At 39.0% G+C, this 11,447-nt stretch overlaps 4 protein-coding genes across 6 annotated transcripts; 1 reads left to right on the top strand and 3 right to left on the bottom strand.

Moving 5' to 3' along the window:
• Positions 1–178: 178 nt before the first annotated feature.
• On the bottom strand, positions 179–2,309 carry LOC117649426 (protein LSM12 homolog). The gene is made up of 5 exons (XM_034392256.1): positions 2,157–2,309; positions 1,438–1,571; positions 1,202–1,311; positions 997–1,126; positions 179–901 (listed from the first exon to the last, which is right to left on the bottom strand). Exons 1-5 carry the CDS (start codon positions 2,275–2,277, stop codon positions 755–757), a joined length of 642 nt encoding a protein of 213 aa, XP_034248147.1. The 5' UTR covers positions 2,278–2,309; the 3' UTR covers positions 179–754.
• Positions 2,310–2,350: 41 nt separating this feature from the next.
• Positions 2,351–3,856, top strand: LOC117648397 (non-homologous end-joining factor 1-like). The gene has a single exon (XM_034390938.1). It carries the CDS (start codon positions 2,696–2,698, stop codon positions 3,503–3,505), a length of 810 nt encoding a protein of 269 aa, XP_034246829.1. The 5' UTR covers positions 2,351–2,695; the 3' UTR covers positions 3,506–3,856.
• Positions 3,648–7,730, bottom strand: LOC117647177. The gene is made up of 4 exons (XM_034388834.1): positions 7,591–7,730; positions 7,418–7,486; positions 7,249–7,322; positions 3,648–6,204 (listed from the first exon to the last, which is right to left on the bottom strand). The coding sequence occupies exons 3-4, from the start codon at positions 7,298–7,300 to the stop codon at positions 4,013–4,015; spliced, it is 2,244 nt and encodes a 747-aa protein (XP_034244725.1). The 5' UTR covers positions 7,301–7,322; positions 7,418–7,486; positions 7,591–7,730; the 3' UTR covers positions 3,648–4,012.
• Positions 7,731–7,928: 198 nt separating this feature from the next.
• Positions 7,929–11,264, bottom strand: LOC117647937. Of its 3 annotated transcripts, XM_034390159.1 has the most exons (9): positions 11,246–11,264; positions 11,111–11,211; positions 10,429–10,571; positions 10,171–10,359; positions 9,946–10,091; positions 9,673–9,828; positions 9,419–9,580; positions 9,076–9,302; positions 7,929–8,957 (listed from the first exon to the last, which is right to left on the bottom strand). In XM_034390159.1, the coding sequence occupies exons 3-9, from the start codon at positions 10,544–10,546 to the stop codon at positions 8,885–8,887; spliced, it is 1,071 nt and encodes a 356-aa protein (XP_034246050.1). In that variant the 5' UTR covers positions 10,547–10,571; positions 11,111–11,211; positions 11,246–11,264; the 3' UTR covers positions 7,929–8,884. The 3 variants fall into 3 exon arrangements, with proteins under 3 accessions (XP_034246050.1, XP_034245952.1, XP_034245865.1); XM_034390061.1 differs by lacking the exon at positions 11,246–11,264 and having other exon boundaries at positions 11,015–11,159; XM_034389974.1 differs by lacking the exons at positions 11,111–11,211; positions 11,246–11,264 and adding an exon at positions 10,888–11,027.
• Positions 11,265–11,447: the final 183 nt, after the last annotated feature.

Genomic DNA, 11,447 nt, shown 5'->3' with positions numbered 1-11,447 from the left:
ACGGCTCGTGCATTTTATGATTAAAATAAATGGATTGGGTTTATCAGAGAGTAATTAAAATTTTGCTTTTTCATTACTATAAATTCATTGATTAGTTAGACAGGAGATGAGATAAATTGGATTCTCCCTGAAGTGTGTTGTATGTAACTAAGGGTGTTGTGATGAAGAGGCAGTCAGGTTCGTTTGTAATGAGATTTTATTAGTTAAGAGTTGCTTATACTCAAACAAAAGTTTAGTATGCGTATGTGGCTCGCACACATAATCCCTCAACAATAATAACAACAAAAAAGAAAGAAAAAAGAAGAATCTGCAACACTTCATTGATGAGACTTTACCACCTCTGGAAGCCACAGAAATAAAGCTAACATGCAGATCACATGTGCTTAGAAAAGACATGAATTAAGAGTTCCACCCTCTGCTTTAAATACCAGAGGTAATCTTCCAAATTACCCGCAACAGTAGAGATGACAACACAATTCTATCTAACATATCCTATGATTTTGGAATTACATTTGCCACTATTGCTCAACATGGGCCCGGAATAAACTAAAATCACATGAATGGGGGAGTACAGTCAATAAGGGCATTCATCCCAAAAATTTACTATGAGTGGATACACAGACCATTTTCTTGAAGAAGGAAACAGTCACACAAAGAAGTCCACAATTCCCACTTCTGAGATATCTTTCTGCATTTTGGACAACTCTGCACACATGGAAATCACTTGTTGGTTGTTCACAATCTTGTACCACTATTAATTGGAAGCAGCCTGCTGCTGCAATGGTGGTTGAGATGCGGGCACAGGGCCAGGAGAGGGCGACTGTTGACCACTTGGAGACGATGCGCCACTTACTCGTGAAGAAGCCTCTGCTGCAGCCATATCCTTTGTGTGCTTTTCAACCTGGGCAACAAAAAAAATTTTTAACAGCACAAAAACAGATTACACATGATAAGAAGTAGAAGAGCATAACATATAGGTTGAATAAATGTACTAACCACTTTCCTTATGTGCAAATAGGCCTTGCTATCAGCCTGACCTTTAACATTGTCAGGGGTATATGGTGGTGAAATAGTCACAGTATCCCAAACAACAATATCAGGCCCTTGCCAAGTTGCTTCATTAATACTAGATGACATTCAAAGTATAATTAGATAAGAAAATGAGAAACGGATGACACTTTCAATTAAATCAGAAACTCACGTCTTAGTAATAGTGAGGAATAATTTCTGGCCTTCTGGAGACACACCAGCTGCAAGCGCTGTCACAAGCCTCCTCTTTTCTTCTATTTGATTTCGTACTCTGGTATTTAACTAAATAAATAATAAATTCAATCAGCAAATAAAATGAAAATAGAATGCAAACGACTTAAATGTTAAAAAAATGAAATTCTCAGGGCCAATGCGGCCAATAGATACTGAAGTGATATGGTAACTTACTCTTTGAAGATTCAGAGACTGGGTCGGTTCCAGCGGGGCAGTTGCTTCTTTTTTAACCTGAACATCACTGACCATAGAAAGATTAACCATGTGCACGTCATTACGAGAGGGCCGACCGCTTGAAGCAGGGCATTCTGGTAAAAATTAAGGAATAACACTAGTGTTCTTGATTTAAAAGAGATAGAAAAGAAAGTCAGATGCGGCAGAGAGGAACAAGGTAATACACACAGCTGTCAGCCTTAAAAGGACATTGAAAACGAAACTCTTGGGTAAATGGCTAATCAGTTGGTTGCCTCTTTACAAGATGCTCATGTACACAAAATGGCAGCAAACAGACTAGATAAATTAAATTAAAAGAACTGCTGTAAATAATACCCAAATTCGACACAAGAAACCTTTCTATAGCTGAATTAAGTCAAGTTAGACTACAATCGAGCAATTAGCAAATTAAACAACAAATAGTTCCAGAAACTTTTAAAATGACTTAACCTCACAAAATACCTAACCTCAATGCAGCGGCGAGTTCATCTAGTGCTTTTAAAAGCCTCTCAAATCCAAAATAGAATTATCAGAGAGGATAAAATAAAAGGTGCACAATGTAAACTGATTATATTTTCAGATGCAGACAAGCAGCTAGACTAGTGTCAAAGAGATGCCCAGCTCTCTGAAAACAGGGGGTAAACACACAAGTAGACACACTGCGTTAGAATAAAGGATACTCAAAATCAGCATTTTCGTTTGAGGGTCGAAGGCCAGAACTTCTCCTTCAATTTCTTTCTCATAGCACGTTTTACAAGCTACGACACTTCCAATATTAAAACACTCGCTCACTCCAGCCATTTTCAAAACAGAGCCTTCTTCTCGGCTTGAAAGCGAGTTGAAAGGTGGACGGGCGAGGGGCGGAGCGGGAGGGAGAAAGAGGATTCGGGGTGTGTATGAGAAATTTATCCGTCAACCCCTTCCGTGTAGAGTCCTTAAGGACTCTATTCCGTGGTGCGAATAGCCCTCGGAACGCACCGTGATTGGCTGCGAGTGCGGCGTGGTCAGCCAATCAAAACGCGCAAGCATAACGGGATGCCGGCTCGGGGCTCGGGATCTCCTCGCTCTCGCACACACGGCTGGCACCTGGCACAGCAGACAGAGACAGCAGACGCTCTTCACTAATTTGGCTTTGACTGGCTTAAAGAAAAGAAGACTGTTGAGGCGCTCACTAGGGAAGTTCGGAAATTTAAAAGTCAGAAGCGGGAGCAGCAGTGTAATGTGGAATTTCATCAAGACAGGAAGGAAGACATTCGTCTTTAAGAAGTGTGCCTCATCAGGCACTCTACGATTAATAATCTCAGATTTTATCCACATTTGGGTCCAAGAAATGTCGGATAGCACTCTGTTAGCTTTGTGTCAAGAGCAGAATCCGCTATTGGAGTTCAATGAAGACGAGTTCTCCGCGCAGACCATCTGGACGATGGTCGACAACCATCTTGGAAGCAGGGAAAAAGAAGACGGGTTTAGGTCCACTCTGGATCTAGATTTGGAAGAGGATTCTTCTTTACAGTTAAAATTTAATAGCAAAATGCATGGTCATCCTTTTAAACTAAATATGACTCTGTTACAAGAAAATCCTAATGTTTTATTTAATGAAGTCACGAGTCCGTTACTTTTATTATCTGAACTATTATTGGCTCAACAAGACCACCTTTTTTCTCTTTTGGAAAAAAAAGACCTTGAAATTAAGCAGTACAAGCTGGAGGGTGCCACCTTGTCACGCCGGAATATAGAAACTACGCCTTTTCAAAGAAACGAATTTTGGAGTAGTTATCAAGATAGCAAAGGCAATTTATCTGAAGAACTAAGCAAAGTTGTAGACGTTTTAAATTTAGTAACACTACAACAACCCAAAAGTAGTGAGAGGGTCATTCCAAAAGAGTCTGCTAGTAGCTCAGAAACAGCCCAGATTCTGAGTCCAATAAACATTCAAATGGAGGCAGAAGGTAATGCTAAAGAAGAAGAAGAAGAGCAGTCTACCATAGTAAGATTACCCAAGAAAAAGAGAACCAAATTGAATATTTAATTTATAACTGATAATTTATGTGCCATTTCAATTTTAGTTATCTTTGGCTAATGTTTTAAGACAGTTTTATAAGCAATTTCAGTGGTAGTTAATTTAGGCTGAAAGACAGTTTTATACAAAATGTTAAATAAATCACTATTCATTAGAGTCACATTTTAAAATTTATTTTACCATTGTACAAAATACATTTGTCGAGGAAAAAGACACATTTTATAAAATTAGAAAGAAAAAGAACATCAGATTGAAGGAACTGTTTTATGTATACAGGCTAGTAATGAACTGGACTTTCAATAATTGTATTTTCTTACATCACTGCAATCTGATCAATAAATAAAGACACATATGAGATTATTTTTGTAATTCTTATCCTTCCAGATTAATAAGAACATTGTGATCAGAGAGGTACAAAATTTAATTGCTACAACACAGTTGTTAAGTCAAAGTTCTGAAAGGACTGTATTTTGGAACCACCCCAGTGTTGCAACTCACGTCAATACTATTTGGTCCTCAAGAGTTTGTTGAGCGTTTAAAATTTAGAAGTAGTGCAGAGGAGTTTGCCTTGTGCCGTTTTCCTCTCAGATGCTGTGGTTTGCTCCCAATACTCATCTTTATCTTGCAAGCGTCACAATAGAAAACTTTTGGGTTATCCTTACTACATGGTTCTATCCTTTTGGGGGTTTGGGATTCAGAGGAGCTCCCTTCTTTACCCTGATGTTTATCTATGATATCAATTGCTAAGCACACAGCAGCACCAGCGTACTTAAATGCAAGAAGAGACTTAAGTTGGAGCAACTTTTGGCGTAATTCTTCAGGAGTGTGCCGCTTAATCCATCTAGATGACATATGCCTCGGTGACAAAATATGATGAGTAATTTGACTCTCACTATTCACATGAACTACACACAATTCACAATAATACTTGTTTTCTCTCATCATAACAAATTTTTGCTCAAGTTTCAAAACTTTATCAATTACTCTCGCTTTGTTCTCTTTAAATTCAAAAGCTTGTCTTTCTCTTTTGGCTGTTAAATCAAGCAATCTATCTTCATTTTCTTTGGAGGTTTGGCGCAAGATAGGAGGTTTGGGGTGCTCTACTGTAGATTTTACTACTGTATTGATTTCAGATAAACTTTGGCTATTTCTTTCAACAGGCACAGCTATTGCAAGAGCATGCTGAGGATCAGTCTGTATGTGCATGTCTAATGACAAATCAACATCATCATTAAAAATTTCAAATACAGCTCCACAAGTCCCACACTCCATCTCAAAATCATTCAAATCTCTTCCTGCACATGCAGTTTGCATTTGTTGCTGTAAACTCTCAGATGCAGTGTCTCCAATTGTTATTATATTTCCTGAAGGCGCCCGTTCCTCACTTTTATTTCTCATCCCAGAGTGCTTTAAAGAGCTTGTGGATGTTGCAGATGAAGGTATATCCATTTCCCTTATTTTGCTTGTTCCAGGTAGGGCCAATGAAGGAAGCCCCTGCTTATCTGTGCCTTTTTCAGCATGTTTGTAGTAAGAGTCTGTTGAGGGGAGAAAATGGTTCATACTTGCAAGTCTTCCTTGTAAAGCTGTCTTGGCAAAATTAAGCTGATGACGAGAAATATGAGCCACCACTGCTTCATTTCGGATTTTGGCCAACCGAAAGAAATTTATTATAATTAACTTTTTTTCCAGTGTGCTGATTGGCTGAGATCTAAGGTACTTCAGTGAGAAGTGACTCCTTCCATTTAAGGCATGACCAGCCATTTCTTTGATATTACCATCATTATTACAAAGGTTGCAGTGATAACGACCTGGAACGACTTCTACAATTCCATCAAGAAGAAAATATTTCTCAGTTTCTCTCATAACATCCACTGCAGTAAAAGTATTAATGGCAGCATTGGAGATTAATTCCTTGCCATCATGTTGCTTGTGCAGTTGGACTGCATCATCAGGAGCAGAGGCTTCTGCCAACATAATGTCATCTGAAAGGTCATCCATTATTTCTTCATTATTTTTGTTGCTGTCTTCCGAAGATTCAGATGTTGACACACTGTCACTATCACTCTCAGATGTTGACACACTGTCACTATCACTCTCCTTCAAGACATCTAATTTATGAGTTTCAGAGAGCTTGTCATTACAAAGATTTTGACTTTTCTTATAACATAAAACATCAACCAGTCTTGGCACTGCATCCACACTAATGAGCTTCAATAAGTCATACATCTGTTTCATCACAAGAATAGACATGAGAGTAGTAAGGATACGAAGTTTTTCTTCCAATACTTCAGATTCTTGTTCATCCACATTGCAGCATTGGTTCTTTCCTAATATGTGACTCAATATTTCAAATGGTTTGCCATGAAGGGAACACTTGGTGCAAAAATAATGTTCACCACGGTTCTCTACTTGATCTTTTTCGAGAATGAAAAACTCCTCTAGAAGCTTTTCACCCTGCTGATCAATATTTCCATACTCACTAAAGTCCATTGAGGTAGAGGCATCTTTAACAGACACTTTGCTTCTTGAGACTGGACAGAGTTGGTTCTCTGATGAAACCTTAACTTCCTGGCAAGGCTCACTTGACTTTTTCCGCAGGCAACTAATCCAGCCCTCATATTTCAAACGGTGCTTCAGACCCCTCTCATGATCAACGATATCACACTTTTGAACAAAAGTAGAGCAGGGAGAGCAGTAATACTGAGCATCTGAAACATCAGGAGAAGAAGTTGCAGTTTCAATGAGATTTTCTTCATAATCTGATTGTTTTTTCAGAACGGATTTCACCAGTGATGAATCACTCAACTGTAAGTCACAAGATTCATCTAGGGCTACTGTATTCCTTAGAGCTAGTTCTGTGGCTACTTCTAAGCGAAGTGCATGCTCTAAAGATGACTGGATGTGCAGAGTTAAGTCCCCTTGAGTTTTGAAAGGTAAACTACATAAGAAGCAGCCAAAGAGCTTGGATGACACCCTGTCAGATTGCCCTTCAACAGCAATATTAGGACAATCTACAGCACAGTGGTGTTGTAAATCAACCTCTGTGCTAAATTTCATTAGGCATATCGAGCAGGAATAAGGGTACATAGCAGCTAGCAGCCGTGTTCTAAGCTTATTGTGAATGTTTGTTTTACAAAAGGAGGCAAATTGCAAACAAACAGAGCAAATTTTATCTGCAGAACGATTTAGAAAATTGACTTGCATTAAAACCATTAATCTTATGTCACAGTCACGGCAAGATTTCCACTTGGCGTTAGTGTCATCCACAAGCCATCTGCTTTGTTTCATTTTAAAAAGAAATTCATAAAGATCGTCCAATGCATTAAACATAAGGATTGACTTGTGATTTATCAATGTTTTATCTTGGGGTATGCACTGTCCGTAGATTTGGAGAACAGAAAGTATGAAAGACGCACACAAAGCAACATACTCTGGACATTGAGCACTCCAGCGATGGGCATTGACAATATTGATTAAAGTTTGAGATTCTGATTGACGGCATTGGTTACCACCCAACACTAATGATGCAAAGAAAGATGTGTGAAAGTTGCTCGAGTTCAAACATTCTGGAGTTTCCTCAGTGCCAGTTACAAATCTATTAACGCAAGGGTCATGATTGTTTTCATCCATCTCACATGCATGGGTCATGCATGGGTCAAGAGAGAAGAAACTTTCATTCAGAAAGATTGTGTTATCTTGCAATGAAGAAGAAACAGACGTAGATGTGATAAGAGCTTGCACTGCATCCTCACCAGGTGATATGGAGTAATCTTTGAGTCTTCGCCTACTGGAAGAGTTCCCCATGTTAGCTCAATAAGGTCGCAGTCTGAAAGAGAAAAGATTGCATTTGAAAAAACCAAAGAACGATAAGTGACTTGAAACCCAATAAACAACAACTGTTATCAGTAGAAGATCACTCACTCTCTGGAGAGTATTCAGGTGATTTTCCTTCCGCTCCTTGGAGCCTTGTCGCTTGCGCTATCCCATAATCTAAAAGGAACAAAAGTGACCAAAATTAACGTATGAACAGAAAATACAGACCACTTAATTTGTTAGCATATGATATTATTGTTTGTTGATGTAATGAATCGTACCAAAAACAACCCGTAGCTGAGGCTGATTCTATATAGGTTATGTTCATCGATGGGTGATCTTGATCTGTGTTGTCATTTGTTTATGCCGCCCGCCTGTTGCCCGTTGCGCCTATTCGCAAGATATGTGGGAAGGCCTTTCTATGAAATCAGCCGAAGGCTATGTATAGTTCTCCCGATGAAATTTTTCTTTGCCGTGTCGATTTTTAATCTCCCGAGGAAGCGATGTGGATGAAATGTGTATTGCAACCCCATGTTTCACAAGAATCACAAAACCTGGGTAAACCTTATCTGTGAGTGCGACAAGCACACAAAGTTCAGTCAGTAATGACACGTTCAACCACATGTGTAAGAATAATAATTTATTTTGGAAAATATCAGATTTTAACACAAAATGCACATGCTTTTGTGAACTTGCGCCACATTTTCTAAAACTTTGGATAAAAGTACAACACAAAATCGGCACATGGTAAGCGTATACAATCAAAAACACCACACAGCACATTTGAAGTCTAGATATTCCAGAATCACAATGCAAAAGAAAATGTTATGCCACAATAATTAATTGCATATCAAGGCACCTTAAAATCTGAAAAGTATAAAAATGTCAACATGTTCATAACCATGCCCATGGAGTCTTGAGACTAAGTGAACAAAGAAGATTTGGTGATGTCAATAAATTACTGAAAGAAAGAAAAAGCCTTGAGTAGACTTAGTTGAAAACATCAGACAATAAGATTAAACCTTTCAAAAAAAATATTACTTCTTAAAAAGTTGGTAAAAACATTATAGGCCTTGAAAACTTCTACTTCCCTCACATCAGTCAAATAAAAATTTTGAATAGTTAAAAAACACTTATCTGCATGACATATGGCCAAATTATTACATGCATTATCTCACACATTCACTGTCAGTCTCACTACAGTATTTCAATGGGGTAAGGCCACTTTTGAATTGTATCACTTTAAAAACAAAATTGACTTTTAACCAACAGCCAAGGTGATGGGAAAATCCTTATGTGAAAAATCAGGAACAGCTATAAGATACAAACATTACAACCGACCACACAAAATCATTGTAAACATGTGGTAAAATTAACAAAATTTTACATTATACCCTAGTCACACAATTCATACATTAATTAGAAAACTTCATTGAATTTGTCTATGAACACAGAATTACCATGTTCAATGGTAAATCAAATTAATGGCAACAACCACACTATATAAAATCAAAGAAATAAGAGTTTCCTTTCATAATAAACAATTTGGGGAAGCTCATGTGATAGCAATGTTTGCTATGAGCACATAGTATCTAGCTGCTTGAGGCACGAATGAATATCTTCACTGTCAGACACAAATCCATCAAGTCTAAAAAAGGATAAGAAAAAAAAAATTAGATAAAATAACAGTGGGAGGCGAGAGGCAGAGAGAAGAAACATTTGCAAGGAAAGAAAAAGCTGAAAAAATTCAAAAATATTGGCCTTACTTTTCTTTGAGGCTTGATGCTTGTTCGGTTGTCCAAGTGCCCTTCTTAAGAGCTGTCATACACTGACTTGCCAAAGCCTTGAAACACTGTCTTCTTGCAGCATTGTGAGGTGGGTTGTCCCACAACGGAGTAGCTCGGACATATGACCAAGCCAGAAGAACATAATCCATGACAGCATCCCAATGTTCAGAGTTTAAGAGAGTTCTACCTTGATCCAAGACACATTTCTGTGAAAGTAAATAGTTGATTTAGAAAATGTCTTCAGTGTAAAAATATTCCAAAGGTTCTTGTTGTGAAGTAAGAGTCCGCATATTTATTTACTAATAATTATCATATTAATTACCTTAAAATCTGTCACATGAGTAGCTGCACGGCTGTATGCTGGGGAATCAGTCTTGGAAGTGAGCCGAGAGGTTGGCAAAGATTTGAAGATGTTCTTCTTTAGATAGTTGAGCCTCTCCTCAAGAGGTTTTAAGTCTGGGGCTGGCAAAGACTCCTTCATTTCCTGAAGCAATAGAATTCAAAATAAATAATTTATACAATTTTGGCGGGATTGAAAAGATTAAAAATATTTGACAAATTGAAAACTTTGCTTACATCTTCCAAGTTAGGATGCTTCTCAACCAAACTTTGGATAACATCAATTAGCTGCTCTTGAGAGAGACCCTTCAAGGCTGCGTGCAAAGTGCCAGAGAAACTCTTCAGGCCAACCCTTTCGACTCTGGTCTTTTTAGGGTTGGGTGAAGCAGTTGGCTGAAGAAAAGAAGACTTCATTTTAAATAATACTGCACAGTTGAAAGCAAATGCTAAAGAAATGAAGAATAATCACTTTCTACACAATAAAAACCACGTAAAAATAAAACAACCTACCCGTGTTTTAGTTTTGTCAGGAGAGCAAATCATTTCCTTGGGGTCACTCAACATGAGCCTTTTCCGTGGAGTACTGCGACGTACAACAGCATTCTTCAGGGGGCTGTTAGGGCCACTGCCTTTAACTGGTGTGCAATCTCGCATGCCTGAGGATAAAGTCAGTTGATTGCCCAAGCTCAAAAGAAAAACAGTAAAAATTTCTCAAATCAGAAAAGAAAATCTTACTCTCTGCAGCCTGTTTAGTGGCATCAATGTCAGGACTCCATGTAACTGGAACTCTACGTCTTCCTCGTTGAAGGATAACAAGCTCATCTGGGGATGGTGAAGGACTAATGTACGAGGGTGGCAAATTCGTATTGATGTTCCATAAGCCACCAAGACTGAATCGGCCATTCAACGGTGTCAAAGCATCTCCTAGTAATGAGAAAGGAAATTAAAAAGTTTTCAAATTTAATTTATCAATCATCAAAATATTGGCCATACCAATAGCAGTCGCAGCTTCATCAGTGACGGTAAGGAGACCCATGCGCGCAGGTATTTCTGACAAAGCACTTCTTGTCTGACGCCTTCCAGTTGGTAAATCGTGAGGAGGAGTTTCCATGATGAAGTTTGCAAAACTTGAAAACCTGCAGGAAAATCAGCCTTTGAAAGTTCTTGACAGAAAGAAGGAATGTACAAGTGTTTGACGGATTTCAAATTGGAGTGCGTTAACAGAAACCATGAACTGTGTGTGATGTGTAGTTTGTTTTTAGAGGAAGTGTAGTAAATAAACAAGTGTGATCGCGCTGGATACTGAATGGGATGGGCCAAAGAGATAATCAACGTACGATCTTGCAGCGACGCTTGCATCAACCAACTACTTCCAAGAGTTTCAGCGGGTTTCACAAAAGCCCAAACAAAGTAAATCCATGACTAACTTAGACGTAAGGAGAGCTTACTCACAGGACGATAAATAAGCCCTAGACCCGACAGAGATCAAGGAAACCTTCACTTTAACACGTAGGCCAGGTAATCCTTTCCCGCCGAAAGACAACACAGCAAAGGCAAGCTATGCCGGCTAACCTCTTACCTCGGTGAGTTATGTGTCTAGTGTTTACAGAAATAAGGCAAGAAATGGCTAGCCGTTTCGAAATTTGAGGCAAAGATGCAATTGTTATGACCTTACCATGAAGGCTCACACGAGATCAGCGGTTCTGTGACCGTCCGCGCGAGTCGCAAAATCTCGGTGAAGCCGGAGGTGCAACTGCGGCTGGGCTTGATGGCGGTGTTTTAAATCAACAGCTGGCTGTTGGGCGGCGGTTGTTGCCACAGCTTTGGCGGCAAAGAGTCTCTCTCCGATTGGCTCACTGTCGGTGCATTACCCCCTCCACCGCCCCCTTCCCCTTTGTTTGCCTGGTTTCCCCCATCCCCCTCCCGACACCTTTCTCCATTTCTTTCTTACTGTCTCTTCAGTAAGTACAACTCACAGAAAAAGTTGGCTGTAGAATCTCACTGCAATATAA

The sequence above is a fragment of the Thrips palmi genome, unplaced genomic scaffold, assembly GCF_012932325.1.
Source record: "Thrips palmi isolate BJ-2018 unplaced genomic scaffold, TpBJ-2018v1 HiC_scaffold_1, whole genome shotgun sequence".
Taxonomy (NCBI): Eukaryota; Metazoa; Arthropoda; class Insecta; order Thysanoptera; family Thripidae; genus Thrips; species Thrips palmi.
This window is presented reverse-complemented; position numbering and strand designations above follow the sequence as displayed.

What these genes read in the sequence shown, in the direction of transcription:
- LOC117647937 (XM_034390159.1), bottom strand. Translation starts at nt 10,546, where the DNA reads ATGGAAACTCCTCCTCACGATTTACCAACTGGAAGGCGTCAGACAAGA. An exon ending in CACTAAACAGGCTGCAGAGA is followed by an intron (nt 10,092 to 10,170) that starts GTAAGATTTTCT and finishes CTTTATCCTCAG; the next exon opens with GCATGCGAGATTGCACACCA. An exon ending in CTCATGTGACAGATTTTAAG is followed by an intron (nt 9,303 to 9,418) that starts GTAATTAATATG and finishes TTACTTTCACAG; the next exon opens with AAATGTGTCTTGGATCAAGG.
- LOC117648397 (XM_034390938.1), top strand. Translation starts at nt 2,696, where the DNA reads ATGTGGAATTTCATCAAGACAGGAAGGAAGACATTCGTCTTTAAGAAG.
- LOC117647177 (XM_034388834.1), bottom strand. Translation starts at nt 7,300, where the DNA reads ATGGGGAACTCTTCCAGTAGGCGAAGACTCAAAGATTACTCCATATCA. An exon ending in AGATTACTCCATATCACCTG is followed by an intron (nt 6,205 to 7,248) that starts GTGAGGATGCAG and finishes CTGATGTTTCAG; the next exon opens with ATGCTCAGTATTACTGCTCT.
- LOC117649426 (XM_034392256.1), bottom strand. Translation starts at nt 2,277, where the DNA reads ATGGCTGGAGTGAGCGAGTGTTTTAATATTGGAAGTGTCGTAGCTTGT. An exon ending in TTCCTCACTATTACTAAGAC is followed by an intron (nt 1,127 to 1,201) that starts GTGAGTTTCTGA and finishes AATGTCATCTAG; the next exon opens with TATTAATGAAGCAACTTGGC. An exon ending in ATTTGCACATAAGGAAAGTG is followed by an intron (nt 902 to 996) that starts GTTAGTACATTT and finishes TTTGTTGCCCAG; the next exon opens with GTTGAAAAGCACACAAAGGA.